At 36.4% G+C, this 24,105-nt stretch overlaps 1 protein-coding gene across 2 annotated transcripts in view; it reads right to left on the bottom strand.

Annotated features, from left to right (window-relative positions):
• Positions 1 to 4,441: 4,441 nt before the first annotated feature.
• The window catches only part of CFAP299 (cilia and flagella associated protein 299), a 456,940-nt gene continuing 437,276 nt past the window's right edge, over positions 4,442 to 24,105 (bottom strand). The window contains exons 5-6 of one of the 2 annotated variants that reach the window (XM_074228570.1): positions 16,118 to 16,247; positions 4,442 to 4,635 (exon numbers count right to left, since the gene is read on the bottom strand). In XM_074228570.1, the coding sequence (XP_074084671.1) occupies positions 4,540 to 4,635; positions 16,118 to 16,247 (226 nt within the window). In that variant the 3' untranslated portion in view covers positions 4,442 to 4,539. The remainder of the gene's footprint in view (positions 4,636 to 16,117; positions 16,248 to 24,105) is intronic. The other variant, XM_074228571.1, reaches the window with a different exon arrangement.

The raw sequence follows: 24,105 nt of genomic DNA, 5'->3' as shown, positions 1-24,105 counted from the left end.
GCTAGAGGTTAAAAAGGAGGGGGAGGAAGGTAATAAACCTTTACGTAACTCCTGGTGTGGTCCCAGAACTGTCTTAGGCACTTTTACAAACATCTCATTAGATTCTCACAAGGTTTCTTAGGTGCTGTGATTATGCCAGGTTCACAGTTGAGGAAACTGAGGAAATCAGATGTAAAACGATTTGTTCATCCAAAGCCAGACTCCAGACCTCATGCTCTATCCACTCTGCTGCCAACTATCTCCTCTGGGCATTGACTTGCTGGGTTTGGTTTAGGCTCCAAAGAGTTTGGTATCAGTGATGACTAGAGACTTTCTGAAAGGGCTATAGTTTTAAGATGTGGGCATAAGCAAAAAAAGAAAGAAGCAGCAAACTTATCTCTTGCTCTTATCTGGAATAGAAAACAGTCAGATATATATCTGATGAGCAAAAGGAATTGGCATCAGGGGGGACTCATGAAGCTAAGCTCAAGGGATCACCAGGGAGGGAGCAGTGCCCAACAAATACACACCATGCTCAGGCTCCTGCCAGGGAATACACTTGTCCACTGATGGCCTGCATACTATCTGAGAGTCCTGAAAGGCAAGTCTTGGTGGAAGAGAATGATGCCATTACCAGAAGACATTGGAGCTGGTACTGGAGAAGCTCAGCCATCACATTTGACCACACGACCTCTGTCCCTCCAAATGTACATCCAGGCCACAGAACATGAGATCATTGAGACAAAAAGGAAGACAGTGCCTGCCCTCAAAGATCTTACAAATCACTGGGGAAATGGGGGTGATGCAACATGCTACCATATAAGTAAGTAGATATTGACGAAGTGAATGTAAAATGATGGTGAACTAATAATTGTGTGACTCAAGAAAGTTCTATTAATTATTTGAACTGAGCCTTGGCTGGAGCTTGGAGAAGAGCAAAAGGGAATGGCAGAGGAGATAGAATATCATCAGTGGAATGGAGAGTAGGGGAGGAAGGATAAGCACAGGTGTCTGCAAAGTCTGAGTGTCTAGAAGGTGAATGATGTAGGCAGATTTCTGATGTAGGATTATCCTTTGGGAATCTAGTGACATGGAAGACAGGTATGAGAAGGGGGACTCTGGCTACAAGGACAAAAATGAGAAGGTGGCCCTGACCTAAGCATAGAGAAATGAACAGATATAAGACTGTGGAGGCCGAATTTTCCTGAGTTGTGACTTCTTCTCTTGGATGGTGAATTTGTGGCAGAGTATCCCTCAGGGCAGACCTCTGCTTCAGGAATATAAATTTAGTAGCTAAAAACAAATCAATAAGCAAGTACTGAGTCAGGCGGGTGTTGTGTTAGGGGTTGGGCAGAGGAAAGCAAGCAAAAAAAGAGGCCTTGTGCCCTGGGAGTTGTCACTAATAGAGGGAAACATGGAAAAGGAGCTGGGGAGGAGGAGCTAGAGAGGGGAATGGTGGATAAAGAAGCTTGGAGAGCAGGACTGGCCCCCACTGGAGAAGTGAGTGAGCATGGCTGGCATGGGGCATCTTTGTTAAAATGTTTCTGGAGGAGACAGTCTGAGCAAGGGTCTGCAGTGGCAGAGGGATCTTCAGGAACAGACCCACCAGAGGGATGGAGGAGTACATATGACTGCCCTAGAGATACCCTTCTTTGAATCCCCCAAACCAGCCAAATACCTGTATGCAGGATTGAGAGGTTTGATGCAGGAAAAATAATTAAGGGAAATGTCCTATTGCTTCCTTGCCTTTTTTTAAATTAATTCTTTTAGTTGAGTATTGAAAAAGTTAATTGATGGGGGATTGTGAATTTTAGTTCTGAATGAATATCAGTTTTGTCTTGGGGTGCACTATGAAAGTTGGGGTTTGAATGCACCCAGGAACTACATTTAAGATGAACAATGCAAGATTTTTGCCCTAAAAGTAACTTCTTTTTATTCTAGAGACATGTACACAATGATCTATTTGGGCAATAGGGAAGAGGAGGAGACATTTAAGCTGGGAACTGGAAGATAAATAAAATGTGAGAGAGTATAGAGTATACATTAGGGAAGAAGCATATACACAGGGAGGCAACATGGAGCCAAGTGGATATAGCATTTAACTGGCAGTCAAGAAGGCACTGAGGTTAAACCTTGTCTCAGCCTGACTGTGTGTGTGTGTGTGTGATCGAGGGCAGCGCCACACTTTCCTGATCTGCAAAATGAAGGGTTTGCACTTGATGGTCCCAAGGTCCTTTTTGAGGTAAAAAAATATCTATGATCTTATGAATGGTGAACTGTCCAATTTGGTTATAACATAATAGACATAAAAAGTACATTATGTTTGAAAAGTCTGGCTAGGGTAGGATCATGAAGAGCCTGCAAGGCTCATATCAGACTGTTTCAATCACTAATTAGGCAGAATTTGCTGTGCAGAAAGATTCTTTAGTGATTTATAGTATAAAGCTTCAGTTTTAGTGACCTGTCAGGCAAACTCAGTCATCTACCATAGTGAGGCATCAAAAAGATAGAGAAAACAGGTAAAAAGATCAAATTAAAAATATGGGACTAAAATATTATAATCTTGAAAACTTCTGTTAGTGAAAATGTAAAAATATTTCAACGTCACCATTAAAGAGTTCCACAAAAACCTATTTCCTTTGTCTTTCATGCTACATTTTCATCATCCCAAGGTTAATTCCAGAAATAGTGATAGCAGATAAATATATATCATAGTCTCTTGTTCTAAAATGACAAAATTGTCAAAGACAGAATTTAGGGGTTATGACTTCTCTCCAGTAATATTCCATTACAAACATTGAGAGGACATGCTGGGGCTGGGGAGGGTTGTGTATGTATATTATAGATATATACATATATATATACATATGTATATATATGTATGTATATATATATCCCTAGGACCTTTCCAATGTTTTTCATTTTCCAATAGTCCCCCCCAATCCTGACCATAACAGTGCAGCACAAGCAATGCACTGTAGTCTTCATTGTATTCATTTTTTTTTTCAGGTTTTTGCAAGGCAAACGGGGTTAAGTGGCTTGCCCAAAGCCACACAGCTAGGTAATTATTAAATGTCTGAGACTGGATTTGAACCCAGGTACTCCTGACTCCAGGGCCCGTGCTTTATCCACTGCGCCACCTAGCCGCCCCCAATTGTATTCATTTTTAAAACTGTGTGAGGGAATCTCAGGTGCCACCTCCATACTAAATCGATCATAAAGACTATTTTGTCATCCTGTAGTCTGGTTCGCCATGATGATGAGGATCTTAACTCTCTTTACCATCAGTCACATTTGCAAATCCTTCTTATCACTCCTTTCAAATTGTCAGGTTCCTTAACACACTGCCCTTCAAGGCAGCTAGCACCAGCCCTAGGACCCAAGTTCGAATACAACCTCAGACACTTACTAGCTGTGTGACTTTGGGCAAGTCACTTTACCCCGACTGTCTCATATCCAGGGTCATCTCCATTCATCCTGATTCATATCTGGCCACTGGACCCAGATGGCTCTGGAGGACAAAGTGAGACTGGGGCCTTAGTACAGCATCCCCTCACTCAAATCCAGTTCATGCACTTATTATGGCAAACCTCTCTGAAACCATGGTCTTTTTTGAGAATGATGGGCAAACATCATCATCAACTCATTTAGCACCATTTTGGAAACTGGAGGGAAATCTTCATTTTAAGGTTAAAACTACTATCCTGAACATTTGCTATTATGGGGTCTCCTTTGATCCTGTGTAGAGTTGTTCTTTCATCAACCATTTTTTTGCTCTTGGCCCGCAGTATCCCTTTCTACTTGTTTCTATTTTTTTCCCTCCATCACCAGTTCCTTATTACCAGGTTCCTTCACATCTTTCCTCCTTAATATCCCTAATTGGAATGGAGCTCCCATTTTCCAGTCACAGGATCATGTTTAAAATTATTACTAATTCTACCATCATGTCCTGAGATATTATAGGTTCATGTGATTGGAACTAGAAGCAAGCATAAAGGTCAATTATGTCAACTCCATTTCACAGACAAGGAAACAACAACCCAGAGAAATTAAACAATTTGCTCGGGGTCATACTGACAGAATCTTTGTTCTTTTACATAGATAATTAGTGATAATTATTTATATTTGCATTTTTAAATTAAAGAAACATATGAACTTTAATAAACCGTATTAGACCTTTCATCACCCAAGTACTAGATCAATCTTCTCATCTTTCAAGGATTTTTGTTATGTGGAATAAGGATGCATTCACTTATTTTGTAACTAATAGAATTTCATACAATTCTTACCATTGCTACCAAATTATTTGATTTTGAAACATCAATAATTTTTTAATCATTGGAGCTGGTTCATAAATATGGTTTCCATGTTCCATGAAAGGACACTTGAAATGTAGCTAAAAACCTCAAATCAGATTGTAAAAATTTACCCTTATATTCATCAAAAGCAGTCAAGAGAAAGATCTCTTCAATTGTCTTTATTTCCCCTCATAGTTACAAGTCTTGTTAAAAGACTTAAACTTATTAAGAGAAAACAGAAAAAGATCCAGTATGTTGATGTTTAAGTCTTTCTTCTGGAAACATGGTCATAGATGACAACCTGTAGGTAGAGGTCTGTTTGGATAGGAGTCCTAGTAGAATTATCCCCTGGATGAACCTGAAACACAAATCATAGATATCATGAGCACTAAATTTTTTCCTTTCATTTTATTGTCAAATCTTAGAATCAATAAATTATTAGTTTAGAGAAATTGCAATTATTTTCCTTCTGTAGCTCTCTGGTTGGGAGGACTGACAATTTTGAGAGACTGTGATTTGCAACCCATGTGACCCTCACGGAAAGATGAGTAATAGAACAGGATTACATGGCAGCCTGTGGAATTATTTCAGAAAAACTAAGACTTAAAAAAAATTAGATGGGCTTTTGGTAGTTTTAGCATGGAGATAGAATTTTCAGGGTGTGTTATCTTCCTTTTTGTTTTTTGATCGGGAAAAATCAGTTGCTAATCAGATTGTTAATCATTGCTCAATTTTCATTGAGATGAAAAAAGTTACTGGGAGAGACCTGAGAAAGAGTCAAGCAAGAAAAGATAATATCCCTGGGCAGAGAACAGTCTCAAACAAAGCATGGACTTGGAACATGGAAGCTTGGAACACAAGATTAGATGAAATAAGATGGCCACCTTGTGGCTACATTTCCTATATGTGTAAACTACCATTAAAGGTGAACAAAATAAAATTCATTATTACCACCTCACAGAAGAACCCAGCATCTTGAGTGCTAAAACTGCAAATCTAAAAAGTGATAGCAAATTGTTCTTCAGACATGTCTGACTCTCTTCATGCCCCATGGACCACATTGTCCATGGGATTTTCTTGGTGAAGATACTGGAGTGGTTTGCCATTTCCTTTTCCAGCTCATACTTTTTAGTGTCTGAGGCTGGATTTCAACTTTGGATTTTCTGACAGGGCCAGTGCATTATCTACTGACCCATGTAACTATCCCTTCAGTATTCACAGATATTTGGAAATATGAAGAGCCTATCATGGTATACTGCCGAGGCATCATCATTTAGAACAGAGGCTTTCCCCCCTCCACCCCACCCCACTTTTGCCATGATTCCTTTTGGCAATCATTCTAGTGAAATCCTTGGACTCCTTTTCTTAGAATAAGGTACTTAAATGAATTAAAAAAATGCACAGGATTACATGGAAAACAAAAGTTACATCAAAAAATACCCTGAAATATCATTATCAATATATAAAGCAGATTACATATAGTAATACATCTACTAGTGAGTCAAAATAGTAATTTCAATGAATAATGAATTTTATTTCAAAATATGAATGACTGTAATGTGATGGGAAAATATCTCAGATTTCTACTGTGATAGTCACAAGTATTGCTTCACAAGGAAAGAAAATGCTAACATTTAATTGGAGGTGAATAAAAAGAAAGCTGTAATAAAGATGTACATTTTTCTAATCCAAGTTCATGAGTCCCTGAAATCCAGGCACAGTTACCTTGGGGGTTTTTGTAGAGCCCAAGAGAAGACACATTTATATTCAAAGGCATGTGGTTTTGTGTGTTATTTAGTTCTATATTTTCTCTTTTACTTATCTTTCTGCTAGGCCATTTGGTTCATTTAATATTGATATTGGTTCTTTATCTAGTTTTGTTCTCTTTGATAGCCGAATTGCTTTAAAAATTTAATCACATGGGGCAGCTAGGTGGCGCAGTGGATAGCGCACTGGCGCTGGAGTCAGGAGTACCTGAGTCCAAATCCAGTCTCAGAAACTTAATAATTGCCTAGCTGTGTGACCTTGGGCAAGTCACTTAGCCCCATTGCCTTGCAAAAAAAAATTAATCTCATGCATAAGTAAACTTAGTACCCTACTTAAAATAGGTGTTTTTAAAATAGTGATATTTATTTTCTAGTCTATTTATGTCTCTATTCTTTTTCTTTGAGGGTGGGAGGTGGGGGTAAGAAAAAAAAAAGAATAGCTAAACAAAACAAATTCATCCATTTGTCACGTCCAAAAATAGAGCTGGCCTAACATAATTTTTATAGTCTCTAACCTGAGATGTAGTTTTTCATCTTTAATACTAAATTGTTTATATTGATTTATTCTCTCTTGAGCTTTCATTTCATTTATAACATCATTTACAACAACAAAAAAACAAAACAAACCTCACTTCATTTCTTACATGAATTCCAAAGGAGCATTTGATGAATTTGTAGTTTTCTCTGAAGTTTTGTTTGTAAATGATGTGGAATCATCCTCTTCTCCCCCAGATTTGAATATTAGGCATACCTAATCTGTTTTTGATTCAGTCTTCTATGCATTTTGTTAATTTCTCCTTTTATTTCCAGGATTTCTATTTGGTGCTTAACTGGGGGGGGGTCCTTTAATTTGTTGGATGTCTAATTAATTGATCGGCTCTTTATTTTTTGATGAAAGTATTCAGATTTATAAAATTTCCCCTAAATATTGCTTTGGCTATATACCACATATTTTAGTATGTTCTCTCAATGTTGTCATTTTTAAAAATGAAATTACTGTTTGTATGATTCTTTGACCCATTCGTTTTTTATGATTGTTATTTAGTTTGCAATGACTTTTTAATCCTTGCTTCTAAAGTACTTTGTAAAATGCAATTTTTATTGCATTATGGTCAATAAAAGATACATTTACTACTTTTGCTTTTCGTATTAAGTTTGAAAGCTCTATTGTATGGTCAGTTTTTATGAAGGTGCTGAGAAACAGGTGGCTAACTCCTTTTCTTATTCAATATTTTCCATAGCTCATCTCCTTATATTCTTCCTTGCTTATTTTTGGTATAGTTTATTTAGCTCTAAAAGGGATAAAATAAGGTAGTCCACTATTACTATTTCATTCTGCAACACATTTAACTTTTCCTTTAAGAAAGGAAACATGGGATATACATACATATATACATATATATATATATATTTAGTATTGCTATTAATTGTTTATAGTGCCTTTTAGTAAAATGCATCAGTTTTAATTAGGTTTGTTTTATTTGAGATCATACCTGCTATAATGATTCTTTTTTACTTCAGCTGAAACATGACTGATTCTGCTCCAGACATTCTATGTGTGTGTTTCAAGCATGGATATTTGAACAACATATTGTTGAATTCTGATCTCTTATTCTGCTGTTCTCTTTTGTTTTAAATGTGAGTTCATTCCATTCACATCCACATTTATCCTTACTGTAGCTCCTTGGTACTTGAATTCTTTGTGGCTGCTTACAGGATTTCTCCTCCGATTCTGGATTTGGGATTTGAGGAGGTGGTCACTGGATTAATTTTATTTTCACTTTGCCCCAATATATCTGGGTAGTTTTCTTTAATGATTTCTTGAAATATAATATCTAGGCTCCTTTATTTTACTATCTCCCCTTAATCTATTTTCCAGGTCACTAATTTTTTATTTGATTTCCTATATCTTCCTATAAATTTTTAAAGGTTTTATTTTTACTTTGTTTTAGTATATCTTGTTTTCAGTCATTAACACTTTTTGTAGGTAAACCATGCAACAAAGTCACATAAGGACAGAAACATTTATAAATTTCATAGCATCAATCAATTCATTTTTTCCTTTGGTAAGGTTTTGTTAACTCTTCAGCTAGCTAAGCTGTTAGCTTTCTTTCCAAGTCTCTCCCTTCTAGTTCAAGTTTCTTTTCAAATTTGTTCCTCTTTTATACATTTTAAAAAATAATGTAATTTTAACTTAAAATTTTTTTTCCTACGGCTTTATCTTGTGAGTTCTGTTTTCCTATAAGACTTTTAGAGTTAGTCTTTTCTGGGCTTGGGTCTTGGAAATTTCTGTAATAATAAAGTTCATTATCTTCTGTTTATTGTTTTGTTTATTCATTCTTGAATATTGGAGCAGAGGTTCAAATTTTGGAATCCTTTTCTCTAGGGATTAAAGACTGCAGCTAGCCCAGAGCTCAGCCTCTCTTTGCTTGGAAACTCTTTCTTCTGAGAATAAGAGATCAGAATTGGTTCGGAAATTGAATCCAATGTGCCATTTTCCTTTGGGGACTGGGGACTGGACCACAACTGAGTTAATTTTCTCCATTCCTATTCTCTAAAAATCTGAGTCCAAGGATAACCCTTCTCCAGGGATTGGAATGTATAGGGATTAGTGTAAGATGGGCAATGGGGAATAGGAGGTTTGGGGGAGGAAAGGATGTGGGATACTTGGGAGTCATGTAGTTGATTGGGGGATTTAGTATACACTGCTCCTAATCCTTTGTCTTGGTTGTCCTTTCCCACTTCAAAGAGATCCAAAAACTCAGTTAAGACTCAAAAAAGAATAGGAAATTATTTTAAATGTGCAGGAAAATATGCAACAAAATCACATGAGGACAGAAACATTTATAAATTCCATAGCATCAATTTCTTTCAAAAAGAAATTACCTTTTCTCCAAGAGGGCAGTTAGGTAGTGCAGTGGTTAAGAGTGCTGACCCTGAAGTCAGGAGGACCCGAGTTTGAATCTGACCTCAGACACTTGCCACTTACTTTGTGACCTTGGGCAAGTCACTTAACCCCAATTGCCTCACATCCAGGGTTATTCTCCAGTTGTCCTGATTCATATCTGATCACTGGACCCAGATAGTTCTGGAGGAGAAAATGAGGTTGGTGTCTGAGCACAGCTTCCCTCCCTCAAATCCAATTCATGAGCTTGTCATGGTATTACCTCCTGTTGTCATAGTCTTCTTTGAAAAATGAAGGATACACATCATAATCATCACTTTCACTTCCACTTTTAAACTGTCACTTTTCTGATAGCCAAGATAACCTTAACCCTCATTCTCAATTCTGAGTTCAGGTCAAGAAAGGTCTGAGACATTAGATCTCAGTAGCTAATCGGAAGTTCAAAAACAACTAGTTTATTATGATATTGACCTTCATAGAGGGATGTGGAGGATTGAGCTATTAGTTCAATCAAATCAAAATAATGAAAGATGAGGCAGAAAAGGATCATGGAGCTATAAATCAAAAACTCTAAGGGACCTTGAAATTAAAAATCAGGAAATAATGGTCAGATGATTCTTTCCATTGGCCCAGGTATAGAAAAGATATCTGACAAATAGGGAAATGGGAAAACTGGGATTAAACTAGGGCTTAGTCTTATGTTTGTTGATACCATGTTTAATTTTTATATATTGTACTGGATATTGGGTGTTGTCATTTTCTAAGTGAAGTTCTAGTAAAAAATACTTTTGCATTTTGTCTATGGAGAGTTCTTTGGACAGGATATATTGGGAAATTAAGGTGATTGAATAATAAAAAAAACTCAGAGGCATGGGGTTCTAAGATCCAGATGCCACCTATGCTGTCAGCAGTAGGTTAGTGAAGAGGAATCCCTAAATTGGGGGGACCACAAAGTAGTACAAAGTTGGACAGCCTGGGGAATTTTACTCTATCAAGGGGCAAGATTTTAGAACGGTCCAAAGAAATATTTGAAAGTGGGAGGCAGTGCCAAGATGGTAGAGTAAAGGTAGGGACAACTCTCCTCTAACCCTCTCCAAAAATGTTTGAAAGCTTAAGCATATTTTGACAGTGAAAACAGTTCATGGCTCTGAGGACCAACATCCTTGCTGAACAGTGTTTATGAGTCCTGTGGGTTGTCTTATAGTATCTGGTCTTCTGGAATCATTTGTTGTTTATTTTCAAATAGAAAACACTGGTGACCCAAGGAGGACCTGAGGACTTAATGATGACCTTTGCAGAAGGATGCAGCATATATATATATGTGTGTGTATATACATATACATATATGTACATACACACACATATATGGAGGCCATTTGATTAGAATAAGGAGGCGATTTCCTTTTCCTACACTTCCTTTACATCCAATGGCTGGTGCTTTATTTATTTCTTCCTATGCTAGATTAAAAGATGCAAATCCTCACAACTTTATTCTCTTACCATGCATGTACATGGCACAAGTACCTGAGTTTTCAATTTCATGGTAAAAACAATTTCCTTGTTTATCCTGCTGTCTCAGACATTTTGTTGAGTGTTTGTCTTATTTGTATATTTTTCCCTCTGTGTTGCTTTCTACTCTTTACCCATCACAAAAAGCAGATCAGTCATGAATGGAGATGCCATGAACCAAAATAAAAAAATAGAAAACTTAAAATATGTTTGAAAAGTAAAAGGAAAATACAGACTATATTTTTTGGTTAAATGCTATCTTTGTTAATTGAGAATCTATATTGAAATTTTATGTGGGAGCCATTTTTCTTTGCTGGTATCTTATCTAGCTTTCCTTAAAGAATATTATCAAGCTGAGAAGAAAGTTTAGTGTTCTGAAATCTCTGCCCTTTGATGTTGCCATAATACTCTTCTCTGATAACTATGTCTAATCACAAACACTCATGGGATATATGCCTGGGCTTATCAATCACAATTCTAGAAGCCAGTTAGGTGATGTAGGCCTTGCAGGATGCAGCTGCCCATCTTAGTCAGTTTTACAGAAATATCCTGTATACTATATTTTTAAATGAAAATTCAGCAGTTGGCACCTGTGATATTATGCTTCTGTAGCAGATGGCAAATCCCGTGTCAATAGTGATCTAAATACTAATGATCATGTTTTAGAATTATGAATTTTTAGAAGTCATTTAACTCAGTAAGATAGCTTTTTTCCCCATCTGCTAGTCAGAACTAAGAATATTTCCTACCAAACATTCAAAGATGCAAATAACATTATTATGACAGTAACTAATCTGCTCAGAGCTAATTGAAGGAAAGGTGCTACAATTAACACTTCTAAGAAAAAGGTATACAACCTTGAGGTTGAATTCTTGTTTCAAGAGTGGGACATACATTTATCATTTAATCTCAGTTGCCAAGCTAAGGTTTTTGACTTTTATCCTAAGGAAACAAATAGGATCACAAGTTGTTTATTTACAAATTGTATTGATGGAACATATACATTAATTTTCAGACTATTAAGAATTGTGAATTTCAAGAAAAGAGTCATTTAGATGTTGCAGTAGATAAAGGTTTGGGTCTAGAGTCAGGAAGACTTGGGTTCAAATTCAGTCTTAGACATTTTTAGGGGTGTGGCCCTTGGTGACTTAACTTCCAGCTTTTCAGTTTTTTTCATTGTTGAATGAGAGTTAGTCAGTGTATAGAATGTCAGGAAGATTCTTCTTCATGAGCATAAATCTGGCCTCAGACACTACCTGTGTGATCCTGGGCAAGTCACTTTATTCTGTGAGTCTCAGTTTTCCTCAACTATAAAATGAGCTGGAGAAGTAAATGGCAAATCATTGATAGTATCTGCCAAGAAAACCCCAAATGGGGTCATAAAGAGTTGATAAGGATTAAACAACAACATTTTGTAAGATTGTTGTGAGGATCAAATTTTATAATATTATTTCCATGTACCCCATGAAAGGAGAGGTTAAGTATGTTATTTTATTGTTATTTCAAATCTACCATGTTAATATTAAAATTAATTTTAATTTGCTTTTTTAGTATATTAAAAACAGCAACTCAATCACAGTAAAGGATAGCATATTCAGGACAATTTTCATTTTGTTACAGAAAAATACATTTTAAAATTCAGCAGTACTTTTCTAGGAGATAACCTGTGAATGTCTATTTTTGTATGTAACATTTTTGGGGGGTGTATTTGGTAAAGGTTTTAGTTTGCTTTGTTACCACTTAAATATATATATATATATATATATATATATATATATATATATATATATATATATATTAAAGTATTGTTGAATTTTAAAATGTATATAACCACCAGAAGGGGTTTGAGGCCTCTCACAGAAATTGGGAACAGAGGGAACAGAGTAGAAATTAAAGGCTGAGCTGAAGAGGAGTTGCCACTAAAAGGTAAATTTTGAAGAAGAGCCCTATGTGATATCAAGAATATCAGCTAGGGTCTCCAACAATAGGGGATGGGTTAGTATTTTCTTTTAAAGGCATTAAAACAGTCCATGAGACTTCATTGACTCTGAGAAGTAAGGTTCAGGCCCCGATAGTTTGACAAGCTACAAGCCTCAGGGGGCTTGACTAGTAGGATCATCATGGCAAGGGAATGATCTCAAATGAATAGGGGCTGCATCCTTGACCAAGTCTTTCTTTTCTATGAAAGTTCTTCCCTAGCTATAACTAAGCAAATCTCTGTTTGTTAATGGCTAGATAGATGGACTATGTATTCTAAGTCATTCCTGAATCTTTCTCATCCCTAAGTGGTTTGTCTGCACAGTCCACTGGGTTATCCCCACAACTCTTTGAATGAATATGATACAGAACTAGCTGAATGACACTATTTCAAAAGTAGTTATTCATGCTTAATATTAACTTGGAAGGAGAACTACTATTGATGGCCACAGGGATCTATGTTTAGGCCTGTATGGTTTAACATTTTTATCACAAATATAAAGGCATAAATGACACACTCATCCAATTTGCAGATGACAGAAAGGTAGCTAATATAATGGGATGATAGTTTGGAACACAAAAAGATCATGACAGGCTAGAGCTCAAGGTTAAATGTAATAAGATGAAATGTAATGATGATATATTTAAAATCTTACAATGGAAAACAAAAATGACTTCTCAAATATAGTTTGGAGGAAGTTTGGTGAGACTGTAGTTTCTATGAAAAATATGTGGGTCTTTCAGTGGTCAAAGGTCAGTATCAGTCAGGGTGTGATGGGGGCAACCTCATGAGGGAATAGGTCCACTATACTCTGCCCTGGTTACATCAGACTGGAGCACTGTCTTCGGTTTTGAATGACACAGTTTACGAAGAACATCAATAATATGGCCAGCATTTAGTGCATCCTTTGAGAATAGGGATTAAAGGAACTAGAGATTCAGAAGGGCAATCAATTATCTGGACTGGTATGTAGAATGAAGAACAGGCTTACTCTGGCTCAAGTAGAGAAAACAAAGCAGGAAAACTTTAAGGACAAAAATTTAGGTTTGTTAGGAAAAGCTATTAAGCAATTCAAGTTTTTGCAAAATGAAATGGACTTTGGGATATGGAAGATTCACTCTCATTGAACATCTTCAAGCAAAATCTGCATGATCACTAAAAACACTTCTACAACTTGTACTAGATCCAAGATTTGGATCAGTTGCTGCTTACTCCCTTCTTTAGGGCTCTATTGACAATTCTAAGAAGCTGGAACTTCCAGGACTTTTGGTCATGAGTCCTCACTGGAATGTTTCCCATTGTTTATCAACTAGTAGAACTTAGCAATTTTTTTTTACTAAGATGAAATATTAAAAACAAATGGTACTAAATATGCCCACTAAGAAGGACACTCTTCCCTGAAAACACATTATCCATGGCAAGAGGAGGTTGAGACTTGTACAAAGTACAAAGGGTTTTGAAGCACATAACAAAGAAGGGACTTCACTGCCATTGGGAGTATCTTTTCTCTTGAGTTCACATGAAATTCTTCTAAATGTAAGCTCTTTGCTGGGCTTCCGTTGCTGGAATTTTCTGTCAGCCTAATCTCCAAAATTGAATGGCCTAATCTCCAAAACTGTTGCTTCTCTTTGATGAACCTCTTTTTTTGATCTGTTCTGTGTATATTTGTCCTGTATTTCCTTGGCATTCCTCTTTGCCTCTACTTTGATGTGTTTTTCTATTTATTATTCATCCAACAAAATGGTCATTGGATGGGGGAAGGAGATGTCAGATCCCTCCTTTCTCTGTTGCTCCCCACCCCTTTTGCTTCTCTTTATAATAGGACCAAGGGTCTACCTATGCAAGGTACAACTAAACCTGGAGTCCCACATCATGTAATAATGCTATTCCAAACTGACTTCCAATTTTATACATAGTCTAAGAAGAGTAATATGATCTCGCCTGTGTGGTATTACCTAGCTTTCATCCAATGGCTTGATGTTTAATTCACTCAACTGACTGATCAGATAAGGTGTCTCCATTAAGGTATCTGTGCCTTCTGTGAATACATTAACTTGGTTAGCGGTACAAATTCCCACTCTTACCTAGACATCCTATAATGGTCATTACTTTGGGGTATGTAAGGAAATTATTTTGAATGTCAATTATCCAAAAATGTTAAAAAATATATTTTTGAAATGACAACTACAGTCATATGAAATATGGAGCTTTAGTCAGATGAAGCATTGTTTTATTCATATCCAAATTATGAAGAATTTGCTTTCGCTTTCCCTTTTTAAATATTTTAAATTTTTTAAAGTATTTTAAATATTTATGAAAATAATCTAGTCAACTAAAACATAAAAAACTTTTGTAAATGTCATTTCAGAAACCTAGATTTCTTTGTGCTTTGCCTAAACTGGAATTAACTTGATACCAGAAGATTTTAGACAGTTTTCACAATCATGTGACACACATAAGTAGCTACTTCTAGAAGGAACATGAAAATAAGCGTAGTTTCTCAAGTACATAGTATCTACTAAGGTGATGATGTTCATTTTTTTCCATGTCATAAAGGATGAGCCTGAAGTAAAACTCTTATTTGACAATAAGGATTTTAGGTCTTTAAAGACCTTCCCTTTAGTTAGAATCTTATTGCTAAATGTATTTTATTTTCTCCATATTTAGACCCTTTCAAGGGCTTCTAGATTCATGTAGATGATATCACATTACCAAAATATTTATCACAAGAAGAGTAAAAAGCCCTGAGAACATCACTGCACCTTTAAATAAGGTTTAAATGTCAAACAGCTACCTAAATAAAACAGTTTAAGACAAGTCTTTTTAATAGTTATAAAAATGCAATGAAATACTTTAAAAGATTTCCCATTAACAAATTCACACAGGTATAGGCACACATTTGCTTTACTAATGAGCTCATAGTTAGGTTCTCAGAAATATAGTAAGAAGAGTATACAGATCCTGTTGTGTGCAAAGTATTGATTGTGTTAGGACTGAGAATACCATATGCAAACCCTCAGGTCATTTCAAAAATCCTGCTAATCTCTATGTTGAGTGAAAGAAAATTACTTTGAAGCACTGAAATCCTATTTTCTGTACAAGTCAGGGTCAATATTATTCATCACATTCAATAACCTTTCCTAAGTGAAACAGAACCTATTTTTCTGTGTATGGGAGTTTTCCCATTCCTGTACTGTATAGAGATTCCTAATAAATCCATGGTGATATGGCCAGATGAGGTGATATGTGTTTGTAATAATTGCTTCTGGAGAGGCTTAGGTAGATGGAGACCTCTGAGCTACACTGGGCTATAGGTGTTTGATAGTCTGCACAATGCTGAATCCCCCAGGCTACATGAGGAGGGATATCCTGTTGAGGCTGGCTAGGGAAGTCAAAGTTTTCATGCTGATCAGAGAGGGACTGAGGACCCACAATGGGTCCTTTCCAGTTTGGAAAGAGGAAGGTCAAGTCTCAAAAAAAAGACCAGTGTCTGGGTTTTGGAGTTGGTTTTAAAAAGAGAATTGACATTGCTTGTTGGAAAATTTCCAAAGAATACTTTCTTCTACTCTAAAGGGAGAAAACTTAATTCTTTAAAAAGTATCAACTCCATAGCTGAACACTGTGAAAAAAAAGTTAAATACTAAAAGAAAAAATGAAGAATAAAGAAACAAAGAAGTCTTACCTTTGGATCTACATTGATAATCTTCCTATCTCTCTTGTATTTGAAGAGTAAACCATTACAGTTCTCAGCAATCACTTGATAATTAGGAGTTGAGTTCAAAATAGCAACATGGCTATCCCAGTTGTAAAAGCTATAAAAATAACAATATTAATTGAATTGATATATCTAATTATATTACCTACTGTGATTCTGCTGGCTTTGAAGTTAGAGAATCTGAATTCAAATCTTGCTTATCATTTAATTCTTGGATGATCTTGGTTAAGTCATGGAAACTTTCTTGGCATTGGTCTACTTCTCTGTAAAATGAGAGAGTGGACTAGATGGCTTCTATTCCTAGAGTCAGTTCCTATGATCCTAGACCCAATCAATACACTGCTACAAACAAGGCCATGCAAAACAGTAATAAGTTTAGATAGAATCTCATAAATTACAATTCTTTAGAACAAGTCAGACTGATCAGTCAGCCAGTATAGATCTGTTAAGCATCTACTACAAGTTGGGCACTTTGCTAAGGGATACAGATACAAAGAAAGACAATCCTTGCCCTCAAGAAGCTTACAGTCTAATGAAGGAAGACAAACTCGAGTTGAAGAGAAGGGATGGAGGCATAGTGGAAGTCAGAGAAGTGCATGTAGCCAAATGAGAAATGAGGCCATATTTCTATTGTGGTCTTTCCTTAAAGGTTTGGAGTTCATGGCCTAACTCCAATCAAAGAGGCAGAGTCTATGAGGAATGAGAAAAGAATCCAGAAGATAATGAGAAATAAAGCTGATGAAGAAGGAAAAAGGGAATTTTCTTTTTTTATATAATAAATATTTTCCTCCAATTACATGCTAAAATAATCTTTTAACATGTTAAAAAAGATTATATGCAAAAAAATAAGTTAAAAAAATACCATGAGCTCAGTAGAATTATATTCTTGAGCATGAAAAGAATTAGCAAATGTGAATGTTGAAATGGTAGAGATCTCTGAAAGATAATGAAGAATGGGAAAGGAAAAAAGCAAAGACTGTCCCTGTTTCAGAAAAGGAAAGAATGGAGTCTGCCAACTACAAACCAGTGGGCTTATTGCAAATTCCTGGCAATACTTCATTAAATTCCTAGAATACTACATTAAAGGGATGAATAATGACTGTATTGAAAATGAAATGGTAAAAAAAACAGAGATGGAATAGTTTCATCAAACACAGACTATGTTAGAGCTACCATATTTCCTTTTTTTGGACAGATTATGAGACTTAATCACTAGAGGACTGCTGCAGACACAGTTTACCTAATTTTAGCACTTAATGTAAGTAATCATTTGGAAAAGACTGAAAGATGTGAGTGAATTAATGAACTTGATGAATGTTGGAATCTGAAAAATAGTCCCCAGTAACCTGCTATCATCTTAGGTCTATAGTGAAGCAATAGGAGCCATGCCCAAAGGGCAGTCAAAGTGTACATATACTTTGATCCAGCAACACCACCACTATGGCTGAACCTCAAAGAGATCATAATAAAGGAAAAAGGGCCCACATGTACAAAAGTTATTTAGAGCATCTCCTGTGGCGCCAAAGAACTGGAAATCAAGGGGATGCCCATTAGTTGCGGAACGGCTGAATACATTATGGTATATGAATATAATGGAATATTACTGTCTATAAAAAAGGATGAGCAGGCAAACTTCAGAAACACCTGGAAAGACTTGCATGAACTGAATTTGAATACAATGATCAGAACCAGGAGGACATTGTACATAGTAACAGCAACATTGTGTGATGATTAACTGTGATAGATTTAGCTCTTCTCAGCAACACAATGATCTAAGACAAGAACTACGGCATATGAATGCAGACCGAACATACTATTTTTTCACTTTTTAATGTTTACTTTTTAAAACTTTCACAGTTTCTTTCTCTTTCATGATCTTTTTTCCCTTAGTTCTAATTCATCTTTCACAATATGCCTAATAAATATGCTAAACATGATTGCAAATGTAAAACATAACAGATTGTATGCTCCATTGGGAAAGGGGGAGGGAAGAGGGTGCTAGAAAAATGTAGAATTCAAAAGCTTGCAGAAGGATGAAGGTTGAAAATCATCTTTGCATGTGGTTGGTAAAAGAAACATATTTCTCAAATCACTAATAATAAAATTAAACAACTCTGAGGTTGTATGCTCATACCAGTGATGTCCTAGCTTGCAACAGTGCACCCTCCACCCTACTACTTCCATTAAATCTGTGGGATCAAGGTCACAAATGTTAGCTTCACAATACCCATGTTAGCAAAAATATTCATAGAACACTTTTTATTATAGAAAAGAAATGAAAATTAAAGGGAGTAGCCATTATTTGGAAATTATGACACATGAATGAAATGGAACATTACTGAGTCATCAGAAATGATGAAAGTTAAAAATTCAGGAAAACATATGAAATTGTTCAGAGTGAAATGAACAGAACCAAGAGAAAGGTTTATATAATGACAATATCATAAAGAAAAACTGTTGTGAAGGACTGATCAATGAACCAACCAATGGTCAACCACCATTACTTTTACTTAGTTGGCTCAAAACATCTGACCAGATCAATCTACTTTCATGACCTTTACTAGTTTTCTGTAATTAGACTTGGTGCCATACAGAAGGATATGAATATGAATGAGATCTATCTCAGATCTAAGGCTTGAAATGATCCACTGCATTAGATGTGGCATTTTGCTCAGGGAAATAGGTGATAATGACTTTATCTAGTGCAATGGTGTGCTTTTTATTAGAATGGGGAGGGTAAAGATACAGAATTTCTCTGTACCTTAACAGCTCAAGAAGAAATAATGGCAGTGACATTTAATTTTGTGGTAATATTTGAAACACTGCAGGAAGATAAGGGGGAAAGTAGTGGCACCTTAGCACCAGTAGAAGTGAGAGGGATAATAACAATGTTATTCGCCCTTGAGGTGAAAGCTCCAATAGCTCCCATAGCAACAAGTCAGTTAATAAGAATTTATTTGGGCCCCAAAATGAACCAGGCATCAGACTAAGCACTGGGAGTAAAAGTCAAAAACAAAGTTCCTGTTCTTATAGAACTCATAGTGGCACCTTGGTCTATGGGCATCAACCCAACAAGCAGTGAACTGAGCCAGCTAGTTTGTATGAGCCAAAAACAGTAGTAGCTAATATGGGGTAGAAGCAGCCCCTCTCAGCTCCAGGCTGGCCCCCTTCATTGGACAGGCCTGTTCTGATCTCTTATTGTTCTTCTGATGGGGTCTCACTGGCTTAACTGATATCTGTGACCTTGACCACTTAGGTTACATGGAGCAGGGATAGAATGTTGTGGGCTAGGACATCATTGCCATTTAGGAGAAATACCCCTCTCCCACAAATATGAGTTCTTTTGAGTCAAGACGTTGTGAAGCAGACCTAGGAGAGTTTTAGTTTTTTAGTTTTTTACTTTTGCTACCAAGTAGATTTTGATCTGGACTCCAGCTGTGGACCTTAGGGCAAGGAGCTTTTGAATCTTAGGAAACTTTTTTTGCCAACTCTATTAAATCTACTTGTTGGCAACTTTTACCTATTTGTACCTATCCTTAGATTGCTTTTTATCACCTTGGAGAATGCTTTTATTTGGAGATTGGTGGATATATTTTTATTAAAGAAACTTTCACATGAAACTTCTGGGTCTGAGTGATAGGTTGCACTTGAAGTGGACTATAACCAGGGAAACACAGCTTTGGGCAAAACAGCACTGTAACTTCCATACTGAATCAATTTTATATACACGTATAGGATAATATTCCAATTTCCATGTGGAAGTCTCTTTTCATGTTTAGATATGGAAATGTTCATATTTGATAGTATTTATTAAGGTCAAAATTAGTAAAAATAAGATATTTTATATCATCATGACTAGATATATCCTATCTTGACATCAGCATTAAAACCCATAATGTTTCTATTAATCTAATATTTTTGGCCTTCTGAAAAGCATAAAAAGAATTTACTAGAGATAAAAGATTCATACTCTAGGAACACAGACCTTTAGCTTCAAAGAACAAATCTTGCAAATTCCTTTCTATTTTCCTGTTAATCTATAGATAAAAACATGATGGAAATTTTAAAGAGGCATGAGCAGAAGTCATAGGCTGCCATGACAACCACTGAGAAAAGTATTCTTTTGATGAAAAATTATTTGAATGAAAAATATTGCTGCCATTGGGTTTCCAGTTCTATTCATAGGCAATGCCAGAGCCAAAGAAAGACTTCAAGAGCTCATCCAGTCCAATTTCTGATCAGAAGGATGAATCCAGTGTCAGTAAAAACTGGTTTACAAACAAGTAAAACATTTTTGTTTTATTACATGAACTTGTGGGGTCTCAACAGAGATACAGTCAAACTCCTTTAAATCAGGAGTGTAGACATAAAGGCCCTTGTGACCAACCCTCTAATTTTACAGGGACCTAAAGCCAGGAAAAGTTAAATTGGCCAAGATCACAAAGTTAGTATTTTGAGATGAGATTTGAACTCAGATGTTTGTAATTACAAGTCCAGAATTTCATCTCATCTCTTTGCGAACCCACAGCATATTATTTTATAAAGATTATTTATAGTCGGTGAGCTTATCAAATCCCCATGGACTTTTCCAGTGCCTACCGAAGAATTTTGTATATAGGAACTATTTTATATTTGTTGAATTAGTGTCTAAATTTAGGTTTAAGGAGCCCAAAAATGTTCAAACTTTTATTAAAAATTTAAGTGGAAATATTCATATTTGATAGTATTTATTAAGGTCAAAATAAGTAAAAATAAGATATTTTATATCACCATGACTAGATATATCCTATCTTGACATCAACATTATAACCCATGACCAATGAAGCATGTTTGGATACATTTCTCAATCTTTGGTGCTATGGCACAGTGCAAAGTTCTCCATTTCTATTTGAGAGATCCTGTGCCTCAGGATAGCAAGGTATACTGGTGGTATCATTCATATACCACACAGTGCCTAGAAGCTTATGATATTTGAAACAAACTGTTGAAAAAAGTTCTGGAAGAAAATTCTGAGAAATAAAGATGCCAGATAGAGGAGAAAAAGGAAGGAATTAGATTTAAAATTCATTTGGTATCCATCTTGGTTCTATATGGAGAAATGTTGGGGGCTCAGACCGTTTGTGCATGCACAGTTCAGAGACACTCTGACAACCTTATGAATTGCTGCCACTGAGACCAATAATTGTCTTTGCCGTACTGTTAAGGACAATGATTAGTGAGATATTCAAGGGCTCTGCTTTCAGATCTGGGGAAGATCCACCTCAGAAACTCCCCTGAAGCCCATCTCATCTCCCCCACCCCCCATATAGGGGAAGAAATAGATACAGAAAGGCTCTTTCCTGGTGCTTATTCCTACTTTCTGCTCTCCCTCCTCTCTGGCCTCTCCTTCCTCTCTCCAGTCCCCCTTATTGTTTTGTCAGTCCCCTTTTAATAAAAGAACTTAGTCACCACTGACATGGATCACTTTTTGAAAAGCAAGAAATGCATCCAGGGAAGGAAGCAGGAGAAAGGTTCCCCCCAGGATATCACAAACCCTTTTGGTACTGTGTGACTGTATTCATTAATTAGCTAGAAAAAGTTAATTTAAGAAAGAGTGTAAGATAACTCTTTTTTGGTAGGCAGTGGGGTTAAGAGTCTTGCCCAAGGGGCAGCTAGGTGGCATAGTGGATAGAGCACCAGCCCTGGAGTCAGGAGTACCTGGGTTCAAATCTGGTCTCAGACACTTTATAATTATCTAGCTGTGTGGCCTTGGGCAAGCCACTTAGCCCTATTTGCCTTGCAAAAAAAAAAAAAAAACCTTAAAAAAAAGTCTTGCCCAAGATCACCCAGCTAAGTAAGCATTGCCTTATTCACAACTAAGTAATTATTAAATGTCTGAGGCCAGATTTGAACTCAGGTCCTCCTGACTCCAGGGTCAGTGCTCTATCCACTGTGCCACCTAGCTGCCTCCTAGGAGAGAGCACAAATTCAGAAATTAAGAATCAAACCTGAATGAAAAAAAATCTCCTGGACTAAGAAAATCTCTCAGGTCTGCTTGGGATGAATGGAGAGACAGCTAGCCACCTTTCAGATGTACCGGTAAATTCTCTTTTCTATTACTTTGGTGCTTGCTCTGTTACAGAGTTTTGCGCATTTCTTCTAGGATTATTTAGACTCTTTTGTAAGAAGGGTTTGTCAATTATTGTTCAAATTATTGTTCCTTCTCTTGTTTCATGATGGTCTTAAATGATCCCTGAAATGACTGTCTTCCACAAAGTGAAAACTGAGGCAATATCACTAAAAATTACAACTTTGACATAGTTTCTTGGAATATCCATTCTTTAAAAAAAAAACATAACACTATCAGAATTTTTTAAAAAGTGAAATGAAACACACCTAGCATTCTGACAAGAGAACTAAAGGTCATGAAACCAGATTCATCAGACCAATTTACCATCAGATGACAGTAAAAGCATATACACACCCACACCCCTCTCCCACACATGTACACATACATACACACACACACACACACACACACACACACACACACAGAACCACTGGTATGACAAAGTAAAACATATCCCAACTATTTCATGCATCACTTTAGATACTGTGGGGGAAACACAAGAGGGATAAGAAATGACCCATGTTTTTTGGAGACCAAAAAATAATGAATTGCTCTCCTGTCATATGTCTCCTTGAATATTATATCATCAGTTCAAAATATCCTGGAGACAAATTCAACATGTCCAAAACAGAACTGATTTCCCCACTTTTTCACCACTTTTCCAAAGTCATTGGGTTAAAAAAAAAACCCATGGTGTCATTTTTCACTCCCTTTGACTTATTAATCCAATCAACAGCCAAAACTTAATTTTCCCAGTTATTAGTATGTCATTTTCCTTACCCTTAATTCAACAATCTCAATGACTCATAAGATCCTCTTTGTTTATCCTTTAAAGCTCTTCCCAACCTTTCCTTTCTTAACTCCTTATATACTACTCCCCTCCATGCAGCTTGGGGTCCACTCTGACCAGTTGATTTGCCATTCCTTACATACAGTTCTCCATCTCCTGTTTCTGTCCCTTTGATCAAGACCTTGAATTCTCTCCCTTTTCACCTTTACCTCTTGGATTCCTGGCTTTTTTTAAGACTCAGGAGGTCATTATGGTCCCTCCTAATGGCCAATACCTTCTCATCCAAGGTTACTTTGTGTATGTTGTGTATGTGTCTCATTTAAATACATACAATGTGTATGGATGTGTTGTATATACTTATATATTTTATAACTGTATCCTCTGAAGATAAGCTCTTTGAATATATAGAATTTGTTTCATGTTCTCTTATCAGTGACTCATTTGTATTGATGGATTATTGTGACTATAGACCTACCTTCAATGGCATAGCTGCACTTCGAAATCAGTAATTCTCATCCATTTCCTCCTGTAAATCCTCTCTAGATGACCTAGTACTCAAAGCCATTTATTCATTTATTTTTGTTGGCAACATTTTGTTTCTCAGATGTCTCGGCAGGCAGAGAGACAGGCCTGGTGTAAATTCAGATCTGGCCTCAGACATTTACTAGCAAATGATTTAACCTCTGTTTGCCTAGGGGACAGGTGGGCCTGGAGTCAGGAAGACATTTCTGGGCTTTTTGTGACCTTGGGCAAGTCATTTAACCAGTATCTTTGCTAAGGAAAAACCCTGGACAGTATAAGCCACAGGGCCATGAAGAGTTGGACTTGTCTGAACAACAAAACAAATTGCGGTTACCACTGTAGAAGCTAGTGTGTCTATTTGTTATCCTTTTGTTCTTAATAAAGTCTCAATAAAGGACAGGATCATATTATTTCCTGACCATACATCTTCTGTATATTATATTCTGCTCCTTTATTTCACCAATTGAACATTAGATGCCTGCCTATTATATTTCAGGCTCTCTGCTAGTGGGATGCAAAGACCAAGATGAGAGC

Source organism: Macrotis lagotis, chromosome 3, assembly GCF_037893015.1.
Source record: "Macrotis lagotis isolate mMagLag1 chromosome 3, bilby.v1.9.chrom.fasta, whole genome shotgun sequence".
NCBI classification, from domain to species: Eukaryota; Metazoa; Chordata; class Mammalia; order Peramelemorphia; family Peramelidae; genus Macrotis; species Macrotis lagotis.
This window is presented reverse-complemented; position numbering and strand designations above follow the sequence as displayed.